The 27,739-nt window shown below is 38.6% G+C and overlaps 1 protein-coding gene across 19 annotated transcripts in view; it reads right to left on the bottom strand.

Annotated features, from left to right (window-relative positions):
* The window catches only part of CABIN1 (calcineurin binding protein 1), a 212,816-nt gene that overhangs the window by 20,939 nt on the left and 164,138 nt on the right, over positions 1-27,739 (bottom strand). For all 19 annotated transcript variants that reach the window (XR_006285947.1, XM_043529061.1, XM_043529059.1 and 16 more), the window contains 4 exons: positions 26,962-27,058; positions 24,825-25,469; positions 23,930-24,004; positions 989-1,283 (listed from right to left, as the gene is read on the bottom strand). Coding sequence is in view for 18 of the 19 variants with exons in the window: in XM_043529061.1 (XP_043384996.1) it covers positions 989-1,283; positions 23,930-24,004; positions 24,825-25,469; positions 26,962-27,058 (1,112 nt within the window). In the remaining variant the exon portion in view is untranslated. The remainder of the gene's footprint in view (positions 1-988; positions 1,284-23,929; positions 24,005-24,824; positions 25,470-26,961; positions 27,059-27,739) is intronic.

Consider the following 27,739-nt stretch of genomic DNA (forward strand, 5'->3'; position numbering starts at 1 on the left):
GGAGGTTAGTAATACTGAGGGTGCGAGCCCATCACACTCCCTTTGCCTACTGGCCATGCTGTGGCTGGCCTCTGGCCAAAAATGCAAAGGTGATAAGACTCATTAAATTCTCTCATCTTGGTTGTCTGTCTAGGACCAACTATATAAAATGGCCCCAAATAAGTCATGTTCTCATGCCAACCAGGGACTCTAAACTGTATGTATTTTGCATCTTTAACCTTCTTATCTGCACCCTGTGTCCTCATCTAACTACATTAGGGCTACAAATATTGTAATTCTAACATTCCAGTCCTCTCAGCCACTGTTTATTCTGCCTCATACAACTATCATTCTGTAGTTACCATGGCTCATTGTAACTAAGTCAACCCTCCATTTTCCAGAGCAGAAATATTTATACCAATAGCATATCTGATGAATAAATATCTTATAAAATACCTTCTCTGTGGCATAAAGATGATGCTACCCTACAAAAAAGTTATTAGTACAGCACTGTACAAGTTTGGGATTTCTATACACACATACACACAAACACGTGGCAGTGAGACCCATATAATAAGTTACATTAATCATGCCCCTTTGACTACTTCACATACACATTGCCAACTAATCCATCTCCACTGGTATTATGTCTAACTTTTCAAACTTTGAAGCAATTTTAAACCATCACTATTTCTTTAAGTCAACTATTGAAAAAGTAAATATCTATTTTATATCACAGCAGAGTTAGAAACCCTCCTTTTCAATAAGCTATAGCACTTTTATATTTTACATACACACTGAGGACAACTCTTCGATCAGTTCTAGTAATATATACATCCCTTTCAGAACCAGAGACAAATCTCAGTTTGTGTGGCCTCTTGTGTTCTTTTGCATATGGTCTAGTGATTAAAAAATGTGACTTGTGGCAGAATTCTGCCACTGACTTACTATGTGCCCTTCGGCAAGTCAACTAGAGACTGTTAAGACATTTTATTAGGCGCAGACTTACCATGCGCAATGTAAGACATGCTGGGAGCAGTCTCTGCACTCTGGCGTTGGTGTGGCTCGATGTCCTTGTGTGATGTGTGCGGTGGGGGCACTGAAGAAGACGCGGAGGAAGAGGAAGAGGAGGAAGAGGATGCTGGCTTGGGTTTGGAATGAAGGTCGTTCAGTTTTAGGAGGTTTTCAGAAGTCACAGTGTCTGGATTTACTGGTGTAGGAGGCAGTGTTGCTGGAGTTGCTGGAAAGAAGCTCTCTTTATTGTCCTTTATATGCTTTGGGGTTGTTGGCGTTTCCCCTACGGACTACATTAAAAAAAGGAAAGATGGTGAGAAAATATGGCCTACTGAGCTCATATGTGTAACCTTATTGAATGGAAACTGGAAGTATTGTGGTCACCTGCATAATGCAAAAAAATAGCATCTCTCTTGTGCACATATATATTAACCATAACAATAAAATCTTCCCCCAGGTGAGTATTTATCTTCCATACTTTACAGTTCATTTATCAAAGCACCACCTGGAGTACTTATTCATATTCACAGTTATAGTGCTCTAATTGAGCTGCTTTGTATAGAAAGCTCCTTAAGCATAATATACTCAGCGGAACTTTATTATTAAACAGGATGAAATTCAGGAATGTTCCAAACTCCTATGAATAGAAAGAAGCTCTTTCAATTAAAAAGAATTGCTGGCAAACTCTGGGTTTAATCTAGCAGATAGTTAGTGCTTTGAGAAGAATTGAGCTTCAAATCCCCAAATTATTAAAAGAAAATACTGTGTGTAAGGCTATGAAAGAGAGCAAAAGAAATGAGGAGATAAGAGAGTATTTATATTTGTAAAATAATAAAAATGTGCTTATTCTAAGTGATTATCAATTGTGGCAGCGAGCGAATAATGCTGAAGTCCAGCTTGAAATGACTGATCTGGAAGCACTCTTGCCTTTGGACCTTAATACGGAGGATAAAATATCAGTACTAACAGCTGGGCTCTCATCCAAGGGCACAACTAAGAATCTGAAGCATTGCTACTAGTTACGTAACCAAGAGGTGGAAGAGTGATTTAAATTCACCAAGGAAGGGAAAGACATCTTAAATAAAATAAAACCCCTCCCACATTCCATACCAATAGATATTCTGGTCTTTAATGCTACAGACTACCTTTGTGTTCTTAATAATCTTCATTAATTCAGATTAAGTGGTAATGAACTGGCTAGAGAGACTCCAAGCTGCTCAACTGTCGGTCTCATAGGCCCTAAACCACTAAAGTAAAAGGAGATTTATGCCCAGTTCATGCAGTAGGGCCTGTGCTTTTGGAGCAAGAAGATCAAAGTTCTATCTTTGCTGCCAATGTTCTAAGGGACCATGGTGTCCTAGGTGTCTACAGATTTGCTACAATGATGTGAGAAGCAGGGGTTGAACTCCACTGACAAAATCTGGAGTGAATTTGTACCAGAATATCTGTAATATTTAATACATTTAAAATTCAGTACTGGAGAGCACTCTTGGACCTATTTATACTTTGTGTAGTATAACTTCTAAAGTCACTTCTGCGTTATTAGTGCGTATATTTAATAAGTCGCAGTATTTAATGGATATGGTTAAAATCTCACTGCCAATTAATTTTAAAAAAGCTGTTTTTACATCATAATTGCCATACTGGATCAGATAAGATCTATTGTGCCTCTAGCAATGTCCAGTTTCTGATGGTTTAGAGGATGTAAAAACTCATAACGCACCTAATTTATGAGATTCTGTACACAGAAGACAAATTTCCTGCATACATAATGTCCTAAATTCTGAAACTAGTATAGACAACTGAAGATGCTATTGACAGTCAAAGTTATCCAAATATTAAAAAATCCAGGCACACTATTAGTAATAAAAAAACCCTTACATTTATATAGGTAGTGAGCACAGAGAGAGGAATGAGAATGGAGGAGTGACAAAAAAAGAGGACAGGTAGGGACTAAATTAGTAAATGGACTGTAGGAGACACGCAGCTTATATGACTGGTGGGAAAAGGAGTGCATGAATAGAAAGGTCAGAGAGAAGGAAAAGGCAAGATTTGGGGACATACAAGAGGTAAAGGAGAAAACAGATGGTGAGGCAAGAAGAAACAGAAAGAGAAAGGTACATGAAAGGGGAGTCACTGACAGATTCCCATATAACACTTAATTGGAGCTTGAAGGAAACCACTGTGAAAGCTGAATATAGTAAGGTTTTTAATTGCAGATGAATGGGTGTGTAGGGCGGGGACAGAGATTTGACTGACATAATCCATGCATGTATAAAAGGCCAAATTCATACCTACTAAATCTGAAGTCAACCAGGAATATATTTGGCCCATTGTTTTTCAAGTTGTTCATTCATGTAAAATTTCAAGGTCTGTCTAATACTTTTTCTTGGCAGCCTAAGACTGCCAGGGTTGCATTCTAAGGAGGATGTTGGCACCCAATGGTGGCATAAGCAAAAACATATTTCATGTGTACGTGGCCAGCACTGTAGAACATATGTTTCACTTAAATATTGCAGCCACTGTCCTGACTGAAGCTGACAGAGTGCTTGGGCATGAACAAAACCAAGATTCCAATTGTTAGTGTATAATGGAAAACTATGGGTGCGTGAGTTGGAAAGGATTTAGGTATTCCATCCAACGGTTGGTTACTTTACAGGGCAATAGTTTTTTGTAATAAATCTGAACTTTAGTAGATATGTGCACATGGGCAGTGAGTATTAAAGGCTGGGGGGGGGCAGAGCCTCCCCAAACAGCCCTGCATGGCTCTGCCCCCAGGCCCACTTCTGCTTCCCGGCACTGTGCTGCAGGGGGCTCTTCCCTCGTGTCCAGGGCCCCAGGCTGGGGCTAATGGGGGCCATCCTGGGGCTAAGGACTCCACCTGGCGCTCTGGGGTACTGGAAGCTGTCCTGAGCTCCAGGGTTGGGGTGGGGAGGGCGCTGCCTGGAGCTCTGGGGCTGGGTGGGGGCCGTGCTGCCCGCCTGGTGCTCTGGGAGGGGGCACGCCACCTGCCTGGCACTCGGGAGGTCTGGGGCTGGGGGCCCACTCTGGGCTTCAGCGGGCGAGGAGGGGCCTAAGGCAGAAAGGGCAGGCCGGGCTAGGTGCTACCCTCCCCGAGGTTCACCCACTGCTCATTAATGTGCATGTGTGCAAAGTAGGGGTAATAATGCATCAGCACATGGCATTATCCTGTACTGGTACTAATCTGATAGCTCCATTAGTTTCAAAGTGATTTAAGGTTTTACTTGAAAGAAGTTTCTCATCTTAATGGCTGATAAGAAATCTTTCCAAATGTAAACTGGTGAAGGGCTCTCTTAGTGATTCTCGAGATAGAGAAAATCAGATCCCGTTCTCCAATGAAACAAACAGAGATGTTAGCAGGTGAACATAATCTTGATAACTTTCTTTGATGGTGAAAGTGGGGTTAAGGAGACTGTCTTAAAACAAAAAATCTCCCACAGTATACAAAAAAGAATCCTGGCCTTATCACTATATCCTTCCCCCACTGCAATTCCACTGTTGCCCTCTTGAGAGAGGCTGAAATTTATATGACATTTTATTGAAGTCAAGGAAGCTGGAATAGTATCAAAAATAACTGAGGAAGAATTATAATAGGTGTGAAGGATTACCTGTTTTGAAAATATTTAGTTTTTAGTGTGAAGACAAGAGTTGTGACACTTCTATATCAGCCACTGATGCCAACTTACACGCAAAGCAGGTGTGCATGATCCCACTAGCAGTAATACTTGTCAAGGTCTATGGGGCCACGTGTATTTTAATGTCATGCAGATGATTGCCTAGCAGCAAAACCACAGGACTATTACACTTTGCTTGAGAAACAGACCCGGAAGAAACATAGTAGAGAAACTGACTTAAGTGCATCAGAACTAATGCATACCTATCTATTCTATCTACGATCATACTGCTGATCATAACCAGGCACGGTGAAGACAAGACACTGAGAAGGGCACCAGGAGGAGGACCAGTTTTCTACAGCACATTTTTTTTTTAAATCAGGAGGGGGTATGACGTTCTGCGTGGATGAATGCATTCCATGTCTTTCTGGGGTTTGATTATTTCCTCCCCTCCCCATTCATCTTCAGTAGAAAACTGAGAATTAGTGTCAAGCTTCTACCCATGTTGTAGAACTGATCAATGAAATTGTTTTTCATTGTTCACTTTATTAATATAACTTCATAAGCAAAGTTTTATGAATGAAACAACATTCATTCATAAAACCGGTTACCCCAATAACTGGCTGAGTTTCACTTGCAATCCAATTGCTGCTTAAATTGCTGAAACTTACATTGTTTCAACATTGTAACTTCTGCTCACTGTTTGTCATTCATATACTTGTCTATATTGTAACTCAAACTCCATTTTAACTTGTCCCTAACTCAAACTCCATTTTAACTTGTCCCAAACTCCATTTTAAAAAGCTCACTACATTTTGTAAAAGCTTGCTGCAACCTTCATTTTTGCAAACCCTGCTGTGACCTTATTAGTTTAGTTTAGATGTGTGAATGAGGTATGTATGGATGATGGAATCAACCTCCAGCCCCAGCCTGTCCTGATGAAATAAAGTGTAAACACCAACGGCTGAAGATGCAGACAACAGCCCTGACAAAGCAAGAAGAGTCCACCCTAAAAAGAAAAGAACAAAAATACAATTGAAGAAACATCAAAGCCAGGTCCTAGGCTGAAAGTCATGTCTGCAACTGACGGGTGATCAATCACACCGAACCCAGAGACAGCGTGACACAGCAAGACCTATAAACTCTGGATTCAAACTAAAGCCTACAAAAAAGTATGGATGAGATGGAAGACTTTGGAGGGTAACATTCTGCTGCCAACATGGAAGAGCATTCGTGCATGCCCAACAGAGACCCAGCCCTTCCTTGTGCCCGGCTTTCCTGGCCAGTTAGCCGCCACAAGCTACGAACCCAAGCCATGAACTCAAGCTACATTCAGGACTGGTAACTATACAGCAGCTGCAGAACATACATACACATATATATATATATATATATATATAGTGAGTGTGTGTGTGTGTGTGTACACGTACATAGGTATTAGATATTAGTTATTGGTCATAAATCAAATTGTGTTGTTATAATAAACGTGACATCTTATCTTGTCCCCTGAAACGACCCTGTGTAGTTTTGTCTGCATAACAATGTTTGATGTGGCTTCTATGAGGAGAATGTTCTACTGTACTTTGTTGTGGTACACAGAGTCAAAGCTCTGACTATTCTCTCCCAGTCCACGGAAGGATGTAAACTTTCCCATTCTCACTGCCTTTAAAATTAATGTAAATGTGTTTTACAACGTGAAGAGGCTTCATGCTTTTTTCCATGATAAAGGTAGCAAGTTTCAGAGGGAACTGATGTCTACGAGGAACTGGTACAGAAGGAGGAAAATTATCTCTCCTCTCATTCCCCCTCCGATCATTTTGGTGGAAAACCTCTAGTTTCCCCACTAGGGGCTAGGATTTCCTGTAGGTCCTGACCTGTTAAAGAGAAGAGTATGCAGGAACTCTGCTTTCGCCTCATCTCTACCACACCAGATAGAGAGAACCAGCAAAGCCTGAGGCTTTTATGCTGTATTGGTCACATGACTGGTGATCAAATGATGTATTATAGGAAGAAGTATATCTGCTTTGGTCATATCCTATGTTCTTTGTGTTTTTATATATATATCAAAAGAGCTTTAAAGCAAAGGTGCCCTTTGGTATGGGATCAGGCTGAAACCTAACTGAATAAATAAAGCTATATGGCTGTGCAGATGGTCAGATCTCTTTTTGGGCTATATGTAGCTAGGCATCTAAGTCTCTTTCTATGCTTCTATAGCCATCAACAGAATACTCTTTTCTTTCTTTTCTGTCCTTTCTTTGGACTCTAGAGGCGTTAACCCCCTCCTCTTCAGAAAAAATCCTTAGGCCTCATGGAAACTGCAGGATCTATGGAGAAACCCTTCTTATACAGGAAGAAAATATAAAGGCACAGAAGAGGCAGAAAAGCAGTTACTGACCTAGCCTTAAAGGGAAGAAAGCAGTAGAGATAGAGGAATAACCTTCTCCTGGAGTATAAGCTCAGTAAAAAAGTCCTTGCAGTTTTTCTGTAAGGCACTTCAGGGTGGAGACAACAAGTGATAAGTGATATTTGACACAAGACTTCTGTCTAAGCTTTTTCCAATGTACCTTTAGAACTAGCAGTGATGCCCATAATATGGTACTGTACTCCATATCTTGAAGAACCATATATCAACTTCAACATGGCCTCCCAACTTGGTTTTAGTGTGTGGGTGCTGGTGGCCTGGGATATACAGGGGCTCAGACATTATGATCTAGTTGTCCTTTGTGGCCTGAAACTCTATAACTAACATTTTGTAAAGGACAAATTATAACATACACACAGTCATCTGAATTGTATTCCAGCCTAACCAACTCCTTCATGTAATGCATGCATTCAAAGACGTGGTCTCCCATTCTGAGTAGGCGGCCTACTACATATTCCGACGACGCTCTGATATGCAAACAGAATTATCAGATCAAGAGAGATAAAATGGTAAGGTGAAAAATATTAATAAATTGAAAAGGAAAAGTGTTTTTTTTCTTTTCTTCTTGTTCATTTAACAACTGTTTTCAGCTGCAGGCTGAGAGAGGAGAGCTGTTAATTACACTGAGAGAACACCTCCAGTATAAAGTGAGAGGGGATGCCATGGTAACTGGTGAATGCAACAGTGAACAAAATGGTCACTCTTTGGTAGGAGTGAGATCTAAAAAACTTGTCTTTTTGTCCCCCTTTTCCCACCTTCTTCTTTCCCTTTTTCTTGTCGTCTCTCTGCTGCATTAAATAAAACCTACAGACAACTCAGGAAAAACACTTTCAGCTCCATAAGCAGTCTCTGACGTCTTGATGTGCAGAAAGAAAAGAAAATGAGGAGATGAAAATTAGCAGCAAGTGGGCAGAACAAAGGAGGGGGGGGAACCACATGAGGCAGAACAAGAGATGCTTATTTTCTAATTATTTAATGTTTCACTTATTTCCCCCCATCCCGGGGAAAGGGCTTTTAACAGTTTCTTTTACAGATCAACAAGGTAAAAATGTGGGAATATGAAAAGAAAATCTGGACATCCAAACCAGATCAAACAATATCCTCTCATCAGTTTTCTCCCTGAAGAAAAAAATGTTTACAAACCTACCATTTCAGTTCACATTCTGCTTTGCCCCTGCACGACAATTTCTGCTGTTCCAAGCAAAACTTAAAAAGCCACTTTGAATATAAACTCTAACATGACGATTTACTAATTGTAAATCCATTGATAGTACAATTTGAGTGACTGATTTGATTTTGAGACTGGCTCAAGGAGAAGACTTGCAAAGCTCTTGTTAACAGATAATAGGTTATATATTGCAGAGGCATGATTTTTGCCACCACCACATGGAATCCATCCAAAAACATTATTTTAACTGGTCATCATAAACCATAAAGATTGGAATATGTTATAGTGAAAGAACTTCGATTTCCAGGATTTGGGAAATTAACGTTTTGGATTGGTGAAAGAAAACAAAAAGGCCTCTCTTATTTTTCCATTATGAGAGCCTGGAATGTAGAAACGTGTCTTTGCAGCTAGTACTTTTCTTCAGCAGATATTCCTTTATATTATAGAAGAGCCCCAAATTTAAACCAGTACAAACCCAAAGACAATTAGCTGATGCCTACTTTGCATAATCTACTGTGCCTTTGAGTTTTTATTAAAATTTACTTGTTTTAATTTCATTGGCAGGTTCATCATAAAGCACATTTTAAAAAAAAGTTGATACTGAAAGTTGCTGAGAAGGTTTGACTGCCAGTTCTAAAGGAGAAGGAGAAAAGCATTCAGGCTTTGACAGCTACGAGCAGGGAAATAATGTCATAGATGTGTTATTTTGACAGGGGGTACACAAAGCTGGGGAGTAAAGGGAAAGTTTTTCAGTTGGGGTGGCCTGAGGAGAGTGGGGATTTTGGCAATTGGAGTGGGAAGGGGTAGTTGGGAATTTCTCTCTCACTCTCCAGGGATGGAGATCCCAGAGCAGGGACTCTTTTTGGCCAGGCAGTGGTTAACACCACAGAAATAACTTTGTAATGTTGGAATGGCCTCCTTCGTTGTCTTCTTGTGATATTTAGATGATGTACAGTACTACAGCTGCAGATGTACTATATCCACTCAAGAAAAACCTTGGCGTCATTGTGGCTAGTTCCCTGAAAACATCCACTCAGTATGCAGCAGCAGTCTAAAAAGCTAACAGAATGTTAGGAACCATTAGGAAAGGGATAGATAATAAGACAGAAAATATTATAATGCCACTATATAAATCGATGTTATGCCCACACCTTGCATACTGCATGCCTGTTTGATCACACCCATCTCAAAAAAAGATATATTAGAACTGGAAAAAGTATAGAGAAAGGCAATGAAAATAATTAAGGGAATGGAACAGCTTCCATAGGAGGATAGATTAATAAGACTGTGACTTTTCAGCTTGGAAAAGAGATGACTAAGGAAGAATACAATAGAGGTCTATAAAATCATTAATGGTGTGGAAAAAGTGAATAAGGGAGTGTTATTTACTCCATCACATAACCCAAGAGCCAGGGATTACTCAATGAAATTAACAGGCATCAAGTTTAAAACAAACCAAAGGAAGTACTTCTTCACACAACTCACAGACAAACTGTGGAACTCGTTGCCAGGGGATATTGTGAAGGTCAAAACTGTAACTGGGTGCAAAAAAGAATTAGATAAGTTCATGGAGGACAGATCCATCAACGGCTATTAGCCAAGATAGTCAGGGATGAAATTCCATGCTCTGGGTATCCCTACTGCTGACTGCCAGAAGCCGGGAGTGGATGACAGGGGATGGATAACTCGATGATTGTCTGTTCAGTACATTCCCTCTCAAGCACCTGGCATTGGCCACTGTCAGAAAACAGGTTTCAGAGTAGCAGCCGTGTTAGTCTGTATGTTTCATGTTCTCTGTGTATATAAAATCTCCCCACTGTATTTTCACGAAAGCTTATGCTCAAATAAATTTGTTAGTCTCTAAGGTGCCACGAGTCCTCCTGTTCTTTTTGTCAGAAAACAGGATACTGGGCTAGATGGTCCGTTGGTCTGACTCAGAATGACTGTTTTTATGTTAGGTTCTTATGCAGCAGCCCAGGGGTCAGCAACCTTTCAGAAGTGGTGTGCCGAGTCTTCATTTATTCACTCTAATTTAAGGTTTTGCGTGCCAGTAATACATTTTAACATTTTTAGGTCTCTTTCTATAAAGTCTACAATATATAACTAAACTGTTGTTGTATGTAAAGTAAACAAGGTTTTTAAAATGTTTAAGAAGCTTAATTTAAAATTAAATTAAAATGCAGAGCCCCCCGGACTGGTGGCCAGGACCTGGGCTGCATGAGTGCCACTTAAAATCAGCTCGTGTGCTGCCTTTGGCACACGTGCCATAGGTTGCCTACCCCTGCAGTAGCCAATGGGAAAGGCTGCTATAATGACACCATGTTACTAGTGCTGTGCACATGCATGGTTCCATGCTTTCAAGAGTTACAATGTAAGAGGAGGAGGACTTGTGGCACCTTAGAGACTAAATTTATTTGAGCATAAGCTTTCGTGAGCTACAGCTCACTTCATCGGATGCATTCAGTGGAAAATACAGTGGGGAGATTTATACACACAGAGAACATGAAACAATGGGTGTTACCATACACACTTTAACGAGAGTGATCACTTAAAATGACAGGTTTCAGAGTAGCAGCCGTGTTAGTCTGTATTCGCAAAAAGAAAAGGAGTACTTGTGGCACCTTAGAGTCTAACAAATTTATTTGAGCATAAGCTTTCGTGAGCTACAGCTCACTTCATCGGATGCAACTTTTAGGTTGCAATTCTTCAACAAAAAAACTTCAAAAACAGACTCCAACGAGAGACTGCTGAATTGGAATTAATTTGCAAACTGGATACAATTAACTTATGCTTGAATAGAGACTGGGAGTGGATGGGTCATTACACAAAGTAAAACTATTTCTCCTTGTTTATCCCCCCCCACTGTTCCTCACATGTTCTTGTCAACTGCTGGAAATGGCCCAACTTGATTATCACTACAAAAGGTTCCCGCCCCCCTCCTGCTGGTAATAGCTCACCTTAAGCGATCACTCTCGTTACAGCGTGTATGGTAACACCATTGTTTCATGTACTTTATGTATATAAATCTCCCCACTGTATTTTCCACTGAATGCCTCCGATGAAGTGAGCTGTAGCTCACGAAAGCTTATGCTCAAATAAATTTGTTAGTCTCTAAGGTGCCACAAGTCCTCCTTTTCTTTTTGTGAATACAGACTAACACGGCTGCTACTCTGAAACGTAAGAAAGACACATCTACACTTTGGAGATTTATATTTTGGACACACCTGTTTTATGTTTTATATTTTTCAGTTAGGTCTGAAATAGATGCCTGCAATATTTTATATATTTTTAACTCATTTATGTAACTTAAACATAATTTATCTCAACAGCTCTGAAAGCCTAGGTAATATACAATATACCCAACATCTGCACATCGCTAAGGAAGCTCTATTTATCCTCTACATGCTACTCGCCATGCCACAATTTCAATTATGATTAAAGAGGTAAATTGAAAATTTAGAAAATATAGAGTTGTAACTGTGACCATACAATATAGAATCACAGAATATTAGGGTTGGAAGAGACCTCAGGAGGTCATCTAGTCCAATCCCCAGCTCAAAGCAGGACCAACACCAACTAAATCATCCCAGCCAAGGCTTTGTCAAGTCGGGCCTTAAAAACCTAAAATATAAGCATCACAAGTTTCTGTTCCTATGTTAATAAAAGTGCTATCTTTAAGTACCTGCCTAGGAGAAGTGAAGAAAGGAGACAGATGTTCTAACATTCTTAAGAGTGCAACGCTTTGTTTATATTGGTCACATTAACTTCAGAACTTCGATCTCAAATAGTCAGTGGAAAAGCCTGTAAGAAATTCCCTCTCCCTACTTCACCAGTTGCTACTGCTTTCAAGCTACCATTTTTATTAAAAAATTGCATATTTCCTTTTCTGAGACAAGGGCAGTATCTTATTCCTTTTGTTCTTTCAACAATAGTCAAAGTTTACTTTTTTTTTTTTGCGCAGCTAGAAGGAAAGTGTCATAAATTCCAAGGCTTAAAGGGACCACTGTGGTCATTTTGTCTGACCTCCTGCATGACACAGGCCAAAGAATTTTTTTTGCAGTAGAGCAAATTGTTAAAAATATAAATAAATAAAAGCAAACCTTTATTTCAAAATTGTCAGTGATGTTAAAATTTACACTATTATTTGCAGTCTGAAATTGCCTGCCTTCAACTTCCAGCCACTGGATCTTGTTATCCCTTTCCTTGCTAGATTAAAGAGCCCATTATCAAATATTTGTTCTCCACAGAGGTACTTACAGACTGATCAAGTCACCTTTAACCTTCTCTGGTTAAACTGAACAGATTGAGCTCTTTGTGTCTATCCCTAAAGACATGTTTTTTAATCCTTTAATCATTCTCGTGGCTCTTCTCTGAACCCTCTCCAATTGATCAACATCCTTCTTGAACTGTAGACATCAGAACTGGACAGTGGAAGCACCAGTGCCAAATACAGAGGTAAAATAATCTCTTTACTGCTTCTTGAGATTCCCCTGTTTATACATCCAAGGATCACAATAGCCCTTTCAGCTACATCACACTCAGAAAAGACTGGAAAATGTGAAGTATTTTCAGATCAGATACAGAGGGATTTTTTTCCATCCTGCTCCAGTTTTTCTTGGCTTTTTTACCTTCAAAAATTATCTGGGTCAAGCAGTGGAAACAATTATACTTCACATAATTCAGTTTTTAAAGAGAGTCCCTTAGTCTCAGAAGAAAACCAAACGCCATTACACAAAAACTCTCCTTATATATAAATATAGCTAGTACCTTTATTATCACCTTAAATTAAAACCTTTATTAATGTATTTTTCTTACAGCCCACCTCCTTCCAAGAAAGAGTCACCATTCTATCATGATGAAGTAAGGTGTTAAGTGACTCAACAAAGGTCTCTCAAAGTCTATGAATGAGGTTGGAATACAACTTTGGTCTCCTTATTCTCAAGTCGTGTGTTTTAATCAAAAGGCCATCTTTTGCCCCTTCCTTATGGCCTCACCATATTGTGAGGAAGAAAGATGAATTGGAGAAAAGAGGTTTGGGGTTTTGTTTAGAGCTGGTCAATTTTTTCCCCCCATCAAAATGTTTTTTAGGATTTGTTTTTCGAGCCTTTAGGATTCTCCACAATCATAAGGGCTAGGAAATTACGTATTTAATTCTCATGATCTTAAAATACAACATTCACATTCTACAGTCTGTATTCTTTAGTAATGCTGGTTTCATAAAAATGACCACAGCAGGGAAACAATGAAATAAATACTGAGAATCATTACATAACTAGAAGATAATGGAACTGTTAACGACAATTAACAATGGTTTATACAAAACAAACAATGCCAGACAAACCTGATCGTGTAGGTCGGTCAAAAAAAAAATCAGTGTATGAAGAGAATGCATAATGTCTAATATATTTGGACTTTAGAAACATTTAATATATACAATGTCTTGGAAAATCCTACTTACGAGATGAATTCAAAATCGTTTGGATATGAATTTTGTTATAGAATGAAATCTGCCTGAAAAACCCTAAAGCGAGTAATGTTAAACAATAATGTAGAGATTAGGAAGCGTGCCGCAGGAGATCAGTGTTAAGTTTGGTTTTATTTAACTTTTTCATGAAACATACAGAAGTGGAAGTAAACAATATATTTATGAAATTCACAGATGCTGGTAACTTGGGAAGTATTGTGAGGACAAAAATAATTGAGAGAGTCCTTCGGACATTAGATATGTGGACAGGAAATAAAACAAAACTTGGAAAAATGCAAAAAGTATACCTGTGGTGAAAAAAATACGAAACAGATATTTAAGGAGAGGGAGAAAGCTAGAAAGCAATACAACTGGAAGAGACTTGGAGAATGGAATACTAGACAAGATATGGACAAGAAATTAAGTAGGCATTTGCAATATAATATAGTAGCAAAAAAGGCCAATGTGATGATGGATTCTATATATTATTTGTATTACAGCAGGGCTGAGAGACGCCAGCAACAACTTAGTCTGCGGTGTTCTAGAAACTGTACAAAAACATATCAAGAGAGTCCCTGCCTTCTTACAATCTAAACAGACAAGACAGCCAAAGGGTAGGAGGAGAAAGACACAGAAAGTGAAGTATCTTGTCCAAGGTGACACTGCAGGTCTGGGGCAGAGCTGTGACTAGAACCCCTCTCTCCCAAGTGCTAGTCCAGTACCTTACTCAGTAGCTCACACTGCCTCTCTCACATAGAAACAAGAAGTCTTAGAGCAGGGAGAAGGTATTTCCTTTCTTTGGCCTTAAGTCAGCAAAGTAGTTAACCATATGTTTAACTTTAAGCACATGCTTAAAATCCAACTGACTTCAGAGACTATAAGAAAATATTAGATCTAAAAATATATGGTTTTGTTAAACAACTAAGAGTACCTTCTGAGGGGTATAAACACCATGAAGGGAGAAGAACTATTTAGAGTGGTACAAAGGAGTATAACTAAGCAGTGGGATGAAATTAAGGAGAAAATTTAGATGGGATATCAGAAAAACATTTCAGATGGTAAGATCTATCATACTACAGAATAGTCTCTCTAGAGCAGTGGGCTGGACAATGTACTAGAAAATATATTGAAAGGAACGATTCTGTATCTGCAGGGAAGATGAACTAGATGATCTAAAGTGCCTTTTCCATCTCTAATGCTTAAGTTCCTATGATTCACTGTCATGGTTTCTCGATATGTATGTAGAAAGCGTGTGTGGCATATACCCCACCCCATCCATCCCAATAAGTACTGCCCATATTCTCTCATCAACCAAACCAATTCACTGGATGGGGAGGAAAAACCCAAATTGTTCCAGCAAGAGGACAAGAACTGCTTAGCTAAAAAAGATGAGGCTTTCCCTATGCGTTAATGACCAGCAGATGCAGATGTCTCAGCAAATGAGTGACCAAGAAACGTTGTGAAGAAATTAAATGCTCCATAACAATCTTTTGTTTTAGTTTACATTTTATGTCACCACCACATATTTACTTCTTTAAACTCATATACACTTGCCAGTTCCTGGGGCCTTAATGGAGTAAATCTGGACTTGCTGTAGAAAACCTCTTCCAAACAATTTACAAAAGTATAAAAGTAGATATAATTACGTTTTAGAAACATGGAGCATCTGTGTTATTTAACTAAAGTGAATCCTCTTTACATTTTGTGAAACTGGAAATCTAGTGTTCTAGGATTGTATTTATGTCTACACTGAGGCACCTACTGCATGTTTTGTCCAGTTCAAGATCGCCATCAAAATATGAACATATTAGTTTGCTTTTACTTTAATACCTTGCATCGATACAATGGTATCTTAATACAATTACTGCTAGCAGCCAGTTGTATGATAGCTCCTTTTTGGAAAAGTATAGATTTCCCTAAAATTAGTGGCACAGAGAAATAAAGTATGGGAAATACTTTCAGTTGCCGGGGGGGGGGGGGGGGGGGGGGAGGTTGGGGGAGAGAGGAGAGACAGGCAGCCTTACAACAGGCTCAAGCAGATTTTATGGCATGGCTATCATTTTTAAAATCTGAAGATAATAAATACACAGATAATCATAAGAAGTGATTAAACAAATCAGTCTTTTAAAAGGTAACCAATACAGGTTCTGAATAAGATTTTTTAATATGTGAATTGACAGTTCATGTATGTTGTTAATGATAAGAAAAAAAAAAGAGCTTTTAAAAAAAATCTTAATGTAAGGAAGCACAGCAGAATTCCTGTAAGAAAGTAACTGAAATAAATCAATTTTCAAAAATGGACCTTAATCATTTTAGCTAGCATTCAATATTAGGATTAAAAATTATTCCGACAAAACAAAAATAAATTTCTTATTGCCCTACAATAAATTTTTGACGTTGCTTCTGTGCAGAAAACAATCCAGTCTACATCTTCTTTGACTCTCTCTCTAATCTTTCAGTTCCCATCTATATGTCTGTCTTAACCTTTTAAGTCCCTTTGGTTTACAACACCATAATTTATTATTATTGAATGTTTTAAAATTGAAGGTCTCTGGGGAAAATGTCTCCCTTGACTCTTATTCTACTCACTTCCACTAAGTTATACCTTACCTCTACTTCCAAAACAAGCAATACGAGAGATCTCCCTTTACTATGAGCCTTCTTTATCCTTGCAAATCTTACAGGTCTGTCTCTTGAATGTTACCTTAATTTGTCCTTATTTGACCCTACTTTTGCTGAAATTATTATTCATGTCTTATTTTTTCCTGTTTGACTACTGCAATTCCCACTTCTCTGGTGCCACCACTTGCATGCTCTTGAACTTGAATAGTTTTTCCCACTCACTTTGTACTGTGACCTAGTAGGACTGAAGAAGTTAATTTCTCCTATGGGACAAGGGAATAGGAGATGAGTGTTGGTTGAGTAAGCATGCCTGGGTTGGTATGAATGAACTCTCAAGAAGAGTCAACATATGGATGGAGTTACCTTGGAGAGATAATAGAAGACCAACTACCAGAAACTAACTGGCAGCCAAGGGATGCAAAACACAAGAAAGCAGCATGACGAGAGCTTGAAACAAAGAAGGAAGATGTTAGGAAGCTGCAATAAGAACTCTCCTGCCCAGGACTATGGGAGAGATGGAGTTCTGGATGTGTTTGAACCAAAGAAGCATGTTGTGCTGACAGCATGGACATGTGTAAGCTTTGCTTTTCCATTCTAAGCAAAAGACCCTAAAATACTGTATTCCAGTTGATTAATAATGCTGACTTGTTTTGAAAAGGCTTTCCTGTGTCACTAAAAACATATGCTGTTTGCATAGCTCGCAAAAGGGCAAAGTATCCAACAAGAGATACATTTTTTTGGACTCAGTGGAGCCACAGTGAGAAACAGTGGTGCTGAAGCCAGGGACCAATCTTGGAGTAGTGGAGCTGTGGGGCAAATAAGTAGAGGCCTAGCACTAAAAAAGGTATACTCCCAGAGAGGCTGTCTAAAGGTTGGAGGCAAGCTTTCCTTCTAGATCCAAGATATTTGGTAGGAAGGTTGCTATTGTCTCATTGTTTCCTTGTACTCTGTTTAGCCAATATGTTAAGTGTAGGACACGCCACTTTATTATATTTAGCATGTGGGCAATGTTAAAACTTTTGTTCATTTATGTCAAGATATATACTCTGCAATGCTAAATGAAGCTTTTAGCATTAGTGAATAGAAAACTGGCAAAGGCAAGATACATGAATGTTTTGCTCTGGTACAAGTTTGGGAGGTGCCTTTATGTCTGTTGGTATCTGTATGTGGTAAACAAGAGATGAGGAAAGGTACAGAACAACAAACTAAGGCACTTGTACAAACTGGTGGGTTGGATCTTAGGTGACATTTGAAGTCCTTTTGGCTTGTACACAACCCTGTGATAAATAGAGGTAATTTTGAGGGTGCATCTTCGAAATACCACTACCGTGTAAAGGGAACATGCTGCGAGATAAGAAATGCTTCCCAAAAGGAGGGGTATGTATATCTCCTTTTCATATTGTACTATTTTGTCTTTTGGCAATACATTGGCTAAGCTTGGCTATTTGGTCTTTTGAACATTTTTACTATTGAACTGCAAGTGTAGTCAATCAATTGGCTATACATTTTAATCAGTAATTCCTGCCCCGCATCTGTCTGTCTCCACCTGTTGTTTTTTGTCTTAAACTTAGACTGAGGGGCAGGGACTATCTTTTTGGTCTGTTTGTAGAGCGCCTAGCAAAATGGGGTCCTGGTCCTTTGGAAATACAAATAAATACTATATGAACAAATAAATGGTACTATATTTTTCAAGCTAGGGTGGCGAGTGCATTTGTAGTGACTGGCCAAATTTAAATAAAAATAAACTCATTCAAATCCTCTCTGATTCAAATCGGCTTTGCTGAGCTATGCTGCTGTAACCTCATAATGTAGATGCATCCTATAGTGACTGAAGGGGTTTTTCAGTTACCGAAGGAACTCCATCACCCTGACTGGTGGTAGCTAGGCTGACAAAAGCATTCTTCCATCAGCCTAGCTGTGTCTTCACCAGGGATTAGGCTGGCATAACTAGAACACTTGTATTGACTTATTTTCTGCTCATCTTTAAAGAGACATGACAAATACCAACGGCCCTGAAAACAATGCTGCCAAATATCCAGGTGAAAAACTTCCCTGATGGGGCTGGAAAAAATTAAAAAGAGGTATTGGTTGGACATCCCATTCAGTCACTGGTTCTAGCAGCCAATGAAAGCCTTCAGAACAAATATGCATGCTGATTGGCTGTTACAGTTGTAAAATCTGTGCTACCTGTGGTCATGAAAGAAAAAACCCAAGATATTGGCTTGTTAAAAACTGATAAAAACAGAAAAATCACAAACCGTGTAAGTCTATTTTCCCATCCAACCCCCCAGTAACATGGCCCTCTCTCCTTGGGCTCCTGCTGTTTTGCACATTAGCACCATTTGTTTACAGGAGGTAAATATTTGCTGGTTTGAGATAAAGCAGGATTCACTCTATTGGAACCAGACAGATGTCCCTTAGAGTAAATATTCTAGTGCCTGCATATTAATTCATGGCTTTGTACTAGCAATAATATGTCATCTCCATGCTACTCAAGATCATATCCCCAGCAGAAGAGAGTCAAACAGACTACAGGGTTGAGTAATCTCTAAAATTCAGATTTCCACCTTCCCAAAAGGGAGTTCCTAGAAGGCTTTGAAGAAAGGCATATGTTAAATTAGAAAGTAAGTTTTATTAGAAATGACTTATTAGGAGAACCAGTTTTGTTCCAGTGTACTCGGATATCAAATCTGCTCTAATAGTTGCTTTCAAGACTAAATTTGTTGTTCTCCCATCTCAAACTTTAGCTACATGACTGAATAATGAATGACCTCGCTAGAGGATCTGGTGGCAAAGTAATCACATTCCCAGAATCTTAGCATCCTAAAACTAATATAACTCAATTAGTCATGCTAATCTTCTCAAAACTCTACTTAGCGGCAAGTTATTTCCAGTATGGAACAATAGCAGGATGGATAAAAATCAACTGTTTTTGAAAGAAAAATAAAAAAATGTTTTATTTACATCAGATTTTTTAAATTTTGTCATTTAAATTATAAGTTTCTCTTTTTAAAATTAAACCTGTTTTACAAAACATATTATAATCTTTTAAAACATTTAAATAAAAATAAATATGCTGAATCCGTGAGCCTCTATAAAACTTTGAGTTAAAGTCTGCTTTTCTATATAAAGAAAGAATTAAGGAAAAAACATATAACTTTTGAGGTCAAGCTTAATAAATATAGCATAACAGGACAGTCTAATTTAAGAGATTGTCTCATTTCAAGAGCTAGGCAAAACTAGCAACATAAACTCCAGTCACTTTCACTTAGGTATATTTGAATATTTTCCCAGGCTGACCTGAAATAATCAGTTAAATTCACTGACTACAGTTAGTCCCTCAGTTTAATAAATCATTTAGCTGTAAATGTGAAACATGTTTTGATAAGAGAAGTTTATGTATTCAAAACATTTAAGGTTGTTTTGTTTAATAAAAATAAATTTGATATGCCATTTTATGTGATTAATTAAATTCCAGTTAGCATCCCAATGAAGCTTCACACAAATCACAAGCAAGAAGCTTGTAAATAAGCAATATATCATTCACCATTTTCTAACACACTAAAAATGTACAGTTAATAAGAATCTGAAAATACTGACCTATATAATTTCTTATATTTCATATATAGAGAGAGTTATGGTTTGTAGACACCAAAAAGATGTACCACATCTAGTGTAAATGCCCTGTTTAGTTGTAAATCAACATATTTTAATGGTTATAACAACCAATGAGTGTGCACCTTTCTTTAGAAAATAACTGAAGTACAAATGGAAAAGTTGATTAAAATTTATGATTTAAATCAAGGCTTTCCACTTGGTGATTTAAATCATGATTTAAATCAATGCACTCTGAACAAAAGCATGGTTTGTTTTAAGAAATTCACTACTCAGCAGATTAGTTTTACAATCCAGGTCACAAATCAGTGTGATGACTATAAAATTATTTGTTTTAAAGGAAAAATAAAGACATGATTTGCCTTCTGATCCCAGATTTCTTTATAAAGAAACAAGTTAAAGAGTAGATTATATGGGAAGAGAAAAAGTCTCCACTGTATTGCCACTTGCACTATTTGTAGTCATTTGTGTAGTTTTAACAGGAAAATGTTACTGGTTACCTGATGGGCTCAATATGGAGAACAAGATCTTCCACTAAAAATCAAATCAAGAGAGACTCTTGCACCTCTTTCTACCTCCTTCCTTCAAGAAATCAAACAATTAGTTCTCAAGAGCTTGTCAAATTGGTTCTTATATGAAGCTGCATTGCAAAATACACCATAAACAACTTGGATATAGAATATAAAATGTAGCATCCTTGTAACTATATAAGAAGTGTAACATTTAGCCCACTGGACTATTTGCTCCTACTTCTCCTGTCTGCTTATATTTCTAGGAGAAGGAAAGAGTTCATTTGTGAATATAATAAAATTGTTTTAATAAATGCTAATAATGCCAATAATGAAAATCCACTACTATCACTTTTAAGATTCTACATTTTTAGGGAGTATTGTGTATTAGCAGAATGGGAAGAATTCTTACAGCATAAAAGATTAAACAAATATCTTCACCAAAACTCCCAAATTGAAAAAAAAAAAATTAAGTTGGTCTAGGTGAAGACAAATGGTTTAAGCCTTTAAACCAATTATACTCTGAGGCACTGTTTGACATGCTAACTTTACAAGTGCACCTGAACAATAAAAGGTATGTTTCTAATACAACTATCAAGCAGAAGAGGGCAAACTTCTATCAAGACAAGAAAAGGGATTTTAGTTAATGAGTGCTGCTGTAATCCTAATGCTTCAGGTCTTCATTTTTCTAATTTAGGTTATGGCACTCTACATCTAAGGAATGATTAATTAAAAAAAATTGAATAGAAGCCAAGGTTTAAAGATCCTCAAGTGGTGTGACTGTAGAAGTGCAATATGCTCAGTTGTCTTCTAGTGTCTGACCTCTCTTTTTTACAGATTAACACTAATTCTAGAAGCGAATTTCTGGTTATCTTGCCTAGGGCTAAGAAGAAATTACTTAAGTTATAAGAAAAGTCCCATCTCAAGGACAGCAAAACATTTATTTTGAGGAATCAGAATTAGTGAGAGCCCTAAATGAATGACACAGAAGCCCTCCTGCCTTCATGTTAGCCATTCATTCATCAAAAAGACCTTTATCCCCATTCCTATTGTGACAGCTTTGTGGCCTTCTTGAGAGAGAGTGCAGTTTGATGTTATTCTGGCTGTAATGCAAAGATCAAACAGTAACCCCACATATCATCATAGAACTGTTGATCGAATTGTAGTCATTGCTCTACATGAATTTCATAGATTTCTAAAAAGCCTTTGACACAGTGGATAGAACTGTCTACTGGAAATTGCTGCGTCACTATGGAATCTCCCAGAAATCTGTGATTATTCTTCAAAAGCTTCTATGAAAATAGAACATGCAAAGAATTACATAGCAGCAAACTGACTAAGCCATTCAAGGTAACTACCAGCATCAGACAAGTACATCTTATATCACAGATGACTTTCCTACTAGTAACAGACTGGGTCATGAGAAAAACCACAAACAGCCCAGGGGTTTGCAATGGACTTTCACACAGAAACGAGAAGACCTTGACTTTGCAGATAACATCAGCTTGCTGTTCCATACCCACAAAGATATGCAAGCTAAAACAAACCATCTCCAGACATATGTTACTCGGGCTGAAAATCAACACTAAGAAAACTAAAACCTTGAGAATCAACCCCAATAACACTTTCTGGGATTAGAGAGACATAGTAGGGGAGGTACACCTTTTACTGGACCAACTTCTGTTGGTGAGAGAGCAAGCTTTTGAGATACACAGAGGTCTTTCTCAGGTCTGGGAAAGGTACTTAGAGTGCCACAGCTAAATACAAGATCAAACAGATAGCTTAGCAAAAATAGCTAGCATATATGCTAAGGGATCATTCTGGGATTGACATACAAGAGGTCTGACACTTCACATACCTTGGCAGCATCATAAGCAAAACTGGTGGAACAGATGAAAGAAATTAACAACTAGGGGTCTCAAAGTTATTTAGAACAGGGGAATTTGTCTTTATAGCTTGTGACATACAAGCATGCACATAAAATTGGCCATAAAGGTAAGGAGACTAAGTAGATGAACCTACAATGGAAGTCTCTGGGCCAAAATCAGCAACTTTAACAGGTGGTCTAAGTAGACTGCAAAACAGGTGATGTAACTTGTACTGATTAGGTATTCAGTAGATGTGAAAATGAGTGCAGCTTACCGATCTAGGAGATGTGTGTGGACTGTAGCAAGAAAAGCAACTAAATGGGAAGGTGTAGGAAAAAGCAGCCCTCCAGCTTACCTTTCATCCTCTTCTTAGTTCTTTTCCTGCTCCAGACTCCTTGGTGAGTAAAGTTATACTTATTTTGCACTCCCCATTAAGTACCAAACTAATACAAGATACACAACTTTACCACTTTCATCCATTTTTTAGAGTTCTTATGAATGATGAATATATTATATTTAAGTCATGGCTGAATTTCGCTCAGTATGTATGCACAGTTCTACATTTTTCATGCAGAAAATCTCAGCCAGCGGCACTTTTTGTATCTAGTTTTACAATTTTAAAATACCTCTACCACTTGATATCATACTAAAGCAATAAAAAGTTTCTAACTTGGACTCTAAATATTTCAAACAAATTTGGTTTTATTGTAAATACTTTTTGAGGGCTGTCAATCTACAATATAGCTAGATTTTTATATTTTGAAAGAACGTATAAGGCAGCTGAGTAATGGCTATTGAGTAGACGCACTGGGATTTTTCCAAGATGTATTTTACTTTCTCTAGTTGGACTTTGAGTCACTGTTTCTGCTCTTAATCCATGTGTGCTGATGCGAGGAACCATAAAATCCTGTGGTTTTGTCAACTCTATGTTTTGCCAGCAATATGAATCACCATAGGACACACCTACTGACCCGTTTGCTATTTCTTCTTGGCTTTAGGTCTCTTTCCAAGGGCAAGTAAATAACCATCTCCCTTCAGGTTCCACAGCTGTTGCTTGGAGTAGAAACCCAGAAACCACAGAGTTGCTGGGTGACCATGAAAAACGAGACCTTTACATGTAGCAATACGTTCAGATCTGTTGCTGCTGGTCTAAAGGTTGCGAAGATTTAGACAGAGGAGTCATTGTAAAGGTATGGAAATCACTCTGATTTCCACTGTTAGCTACCTACATCTCTCATCTTAGATCAGCTCAACTCAATTGTGCAATAGATTACAGGTCATCATAATCCTGCAACAGCCTTTGTAATGACTGATATCATAAAAACTGATGAGGGGAAAGAGTATAAAGGGTTAGATAAATACATTTCAGCCAATGGACAACGAAAAAGGAAATGTGACAAAAGGTTAACAAACAAATAAGAATTGAATTATCCTTAGCAACAAACACTTGATTAAACATTCAAAATGTGAAGCCTCCTCCCTCGATCTCCAATGATACTTGTTCCTCAAAAACAATGCTAAGAGGAAGTAGATGTTTCTTATATGGCTTACAGACACTTGTCTGCTAACTATCAGACCATAAAATAACAGTGCTGATGATGGTAAAGGGAAGAAAGAATGGTTTAGTGCTTACCTGTTTCTGTGTTGAGGCTCCCATATGTACCTGACAGAACTTGACTGCCTGTTCCAGGGCCACTTCCTCATCCACCTGAATAAAGGAGGACACTTGATGAAGCCAGTATGATTTAGTAACTGGCAGGAAATCTATCACTGATTTCAGTGGAGCAGAAGCAGGCCTTTGAGTTCCAACACAGTGTGGGTATGATTTTGCTTCTTGCAAACAATGCCCTTGTTCTGGCAAGAGGCTCTGTAGCAAAGTGCCCCCTTGCCCAGAGGCAGTTTGGTGGGATGGTATGAGGCCATCTGAAATATGTGGTGCCTTTTATATTTTGTTGGATATGGTGTTCACTGTTGCTCTCTGGTTTAAGCTGACTGATTAATCTGTCACCAGTGCAATAGGCAGATTCAGACTCCATGCTAACAAAGCCATTGCAAAATTTTAAGCAGGGAGGTGCTGAAGGCCTACTCTCCCTATTACCCAACTGCATCCACTATCAGTGAACCCTACTGACCAAGGAAGCAAAAAGTCCCCCTTGCACCCTCTCTGGCAAGATCATAAACCAGAAATGTTTGTTAAAAAGCAGTTGTTTTAATGTACTTTACCTTATAGATAGGACATGATGCAACTCCAAAAAATTAAGAGCTCCGAAGTAAGGATGCATTAGGGATTTATGTTCCTAACATAGGTGACATAATTTGATTAATATTCACTCCCTGCCACCTGATTCATAAAATGACAATGGTAAAAGAGAGACAAGGTGGGTGAGGTAATATCTTTTACTGGACCAATTTCTATAGATGAGAGAGACAAGCTTTTGAGAGAGACACAGAGCTCTTCTTCAGGTAACACAGGAAGCTGTTTGCCCAAAATCTACAGAGAAAGTAGAACTGATAGTAAAATCACTTGCCTGTTTAATCAGCATGTATGTTTCTGACATGATCTTCTCAATCCTGCCCAGGTCATAGGCCATGACCTTCTGACCTTGTTGCCACACCCGGTAGGCATCCAGTAACAGAGTTTTCCCAGACTCTGCATCATCTATTAACTTCCTCTTTCTGTTTGCTCTCTGGACAGCTTCCTCCACAGGTGTTGCCTGAACTGTTCCTTTAGCTGCCTGCTGTTGTTGCTGTTTTGAGCTGATACTTAACTCCTCCAGGGAGAGTTCTGCAGTCCTGCTTTCAGGGGTTTTGTCCTTTGAGTTCCTGCCAGACTGAACACGATCTGGCTCCGTATGTTTAAAGGAAGAATCAATTTTTTCAGGGTCTTTGGAATATCCATCAAAATCCATGGGCTCAACTGAGCCAGGCCTGCGGCCCTCTTTCATCTCCTTGTCATTCTTATCCTCTTGTTCCAGTGTGTCCATAGCATTGAGGGTTTGTCCCTGGGTCACTTCTTTTACTCCATTCTCAGTACCACATACTGCTCCATCAGAGAAGCCTGGCTTTTTGGGAAGAACCTCCTTCCCTTCTTCAGCACTAGCTTTGTTGGAGACGTCTGTTGTCATCTTTCCTACTGCAAGGCTACAAGATTTGGAACCTTGATCTTCTGATACCTTAAAAAAAGAGCATCCTTTTTAATTAACATTGAAATCAGAAGAAGCTTAGTGTTTGAAAAGCTAACTACAGGTAACACGAAGGCTGACAATAAGGACCATTGTTGTGTTACTGTCTTTGGTGCTAAAGAGAATGAGTTTATTTAGTATTCATTCTTGCTTAGTCCTTTAAAAAAAAATTGGTTAAAATTAACTCAAGTCACTAGCTTTAAGACTGGTTATAATATTCTGAGGAAAAGATCACAGTTGAACCAATAGCACAAACCGGATCAAAATTGCTATGGCAGGTTTATTTTAACCTTAAATTTCCTTTTGAGGCTTCAGTCTATGCCATATATTTGATTAGGTAAAATCAGGGTCTAGAATAGCTAGAAAGTTCCCCATCGTACTGCAACCACAACATTTCTTTTGGCACCTAAACATGAACATCAATTTCATAATCTTCATTTTGGTTTCTAAGACATAACCTTCTCTTGTGGTTAGAGGCTTGAAAGGTATCATGGACTCTGATCTAACATTTGAATGTCGTAGCTTTGCTATAGTGAAATCTGCCTTTGGAATGTCACCAGAGGACACCTTCCCCTCTTTCAGGCCACAGCTGGTCTAACCTGCTATTGCTGCCATTCTTACTACACCCAGATGGAAGAACTGCAGTACATGCAAAGGGCCAACTCCTTCAAACTTGTTTTCAGTAAGTTTATGAGCTTGTACTCTTCTTAACCAAAGAAATCCTTAGGCCAGAGCTCTTCCCTTGATTTGTTTGCCTAATATGCTTCCAAGTTCCAGGACTTATCTACACAGCAAATTACTGCATGGCAAGCCAGGATGTGAATCTACAGCACACTAGCTTGCTGCACAGTAACATCACTGTGGACACTGCTACATTGCAACCGGAATGCAGCTTGGCGTGCTCTACTCTAGGATTTTCATTGCACTGTGTCAGTGTCCACATGGGATATTACCACCGAAAAGCTGATGTGCTGTAGATTGGCACCCTGGCTTGCCACATAGTACTTCCCATGTGGACAAGCCCTGATACTGATTTAACTTGCAAACAATATGGAATGTTGGATGCTCACTGATTCAGCCGTTTAGCTGTTTTTCAGAGAGACATGAGACATATGGCTATTCTTTTATTCGTTTCACAACATGACTGGAATATGAATGATACCAGCATAACATGCATGTGGCTCTGAAGAAAAAGTATCAAAGAAACAAATCCAGACCTACAGAGTCTAGGTTTATTCTGCTAGCAGAGCCTCAGGTTGTGTTAACTAAAGATCCTGGGCCAGATTCTGCTCGCTAGCATTGTTTTTACACTAATGGAATTACGTGGGGGTAAGAGCAGTTATTTCCGACTTCCACAAGTTTAAGGAAAAGCAGAATCAAACCCACTCTTCAGGAATGTCTCTGGTTTTCAGGACTGAGCAATAGGCCACAACTGCACTGCACCACTGAAATTTTCTGGGCAGTTGCACAGATGCTTTCTTACCTCTGTCAGCTCGTTGAGTGTGTCCTCCAATACTTTCACTGTGAGAACAAAGGCTCTCTGTGCAAGAACTTGGCGATCTGCATCCCGTAAGTACTTCCTATGCCACAATGAGAAGATGAGAAAGGAAATTAAGCATCAAAAAGTTCTAGGGTTTTAAAAACAAGAATAAATGTAAACTTTCTAAAAAAGATAAAACCCGTTTAGAACAGATGTTGCAGGAAAAAAAGCCAGCAAAAATTTACACTTCTACACCAAATTGCTTCAAACTTCCCCCATACCCCTCCCAAGTTTGAGAGGCACTTTGTGGAGAGGGGTATTTGTATTGGCAAGACGCTGATAATAGTATCTATAGGTGTGAAAAATGTGGGGAAATGGTGTACAAATTTTCCCATACAACTCTTTCAATATCCCTCAAATTCTGGCCTACAACATCTCTGTTAGTCAAAATCTGGACTTCCCCTGAGCAGAGGATGTCAATTATGCAGAATTAGGCTGAATTGTGAGGTGGTTTTTGTAACATGGATAAATGTCCATTTGAGGCTAAGGGAGGATCAGCAGATTATTTTGACTTGTGTTCCAAGTTGCCTTTGAATCCAGATTTCTAGAGTTAAAAAGCTAGTGAATTAACGCATATAATTCCTATTGATTATTTACATTAAATCCTAATTATTTACATTAAGTGCCACAGAAGCCTCACTGAGTTGCAATTCATAATTGTGTATTTCACTTTAAAAGAAACAGTTTTTAGAGAAAGTGTTCTCAGCAACCAGCTTCACCC

Source organism: Chelonia mydas, chromosome 15 (genome assembly GCF_015237465.2).
Source record: "Chelonia mydas isolate rCheMyd1 chromosome 15, rCheMyd1.pri.v2, whole genome shotgun sequence".
NCBI classification, from domain to species: Eukaryota; Metazoa; Chordata; order Testudines; family Cheloniidae; genus Chelonia; species Chelonia mydas.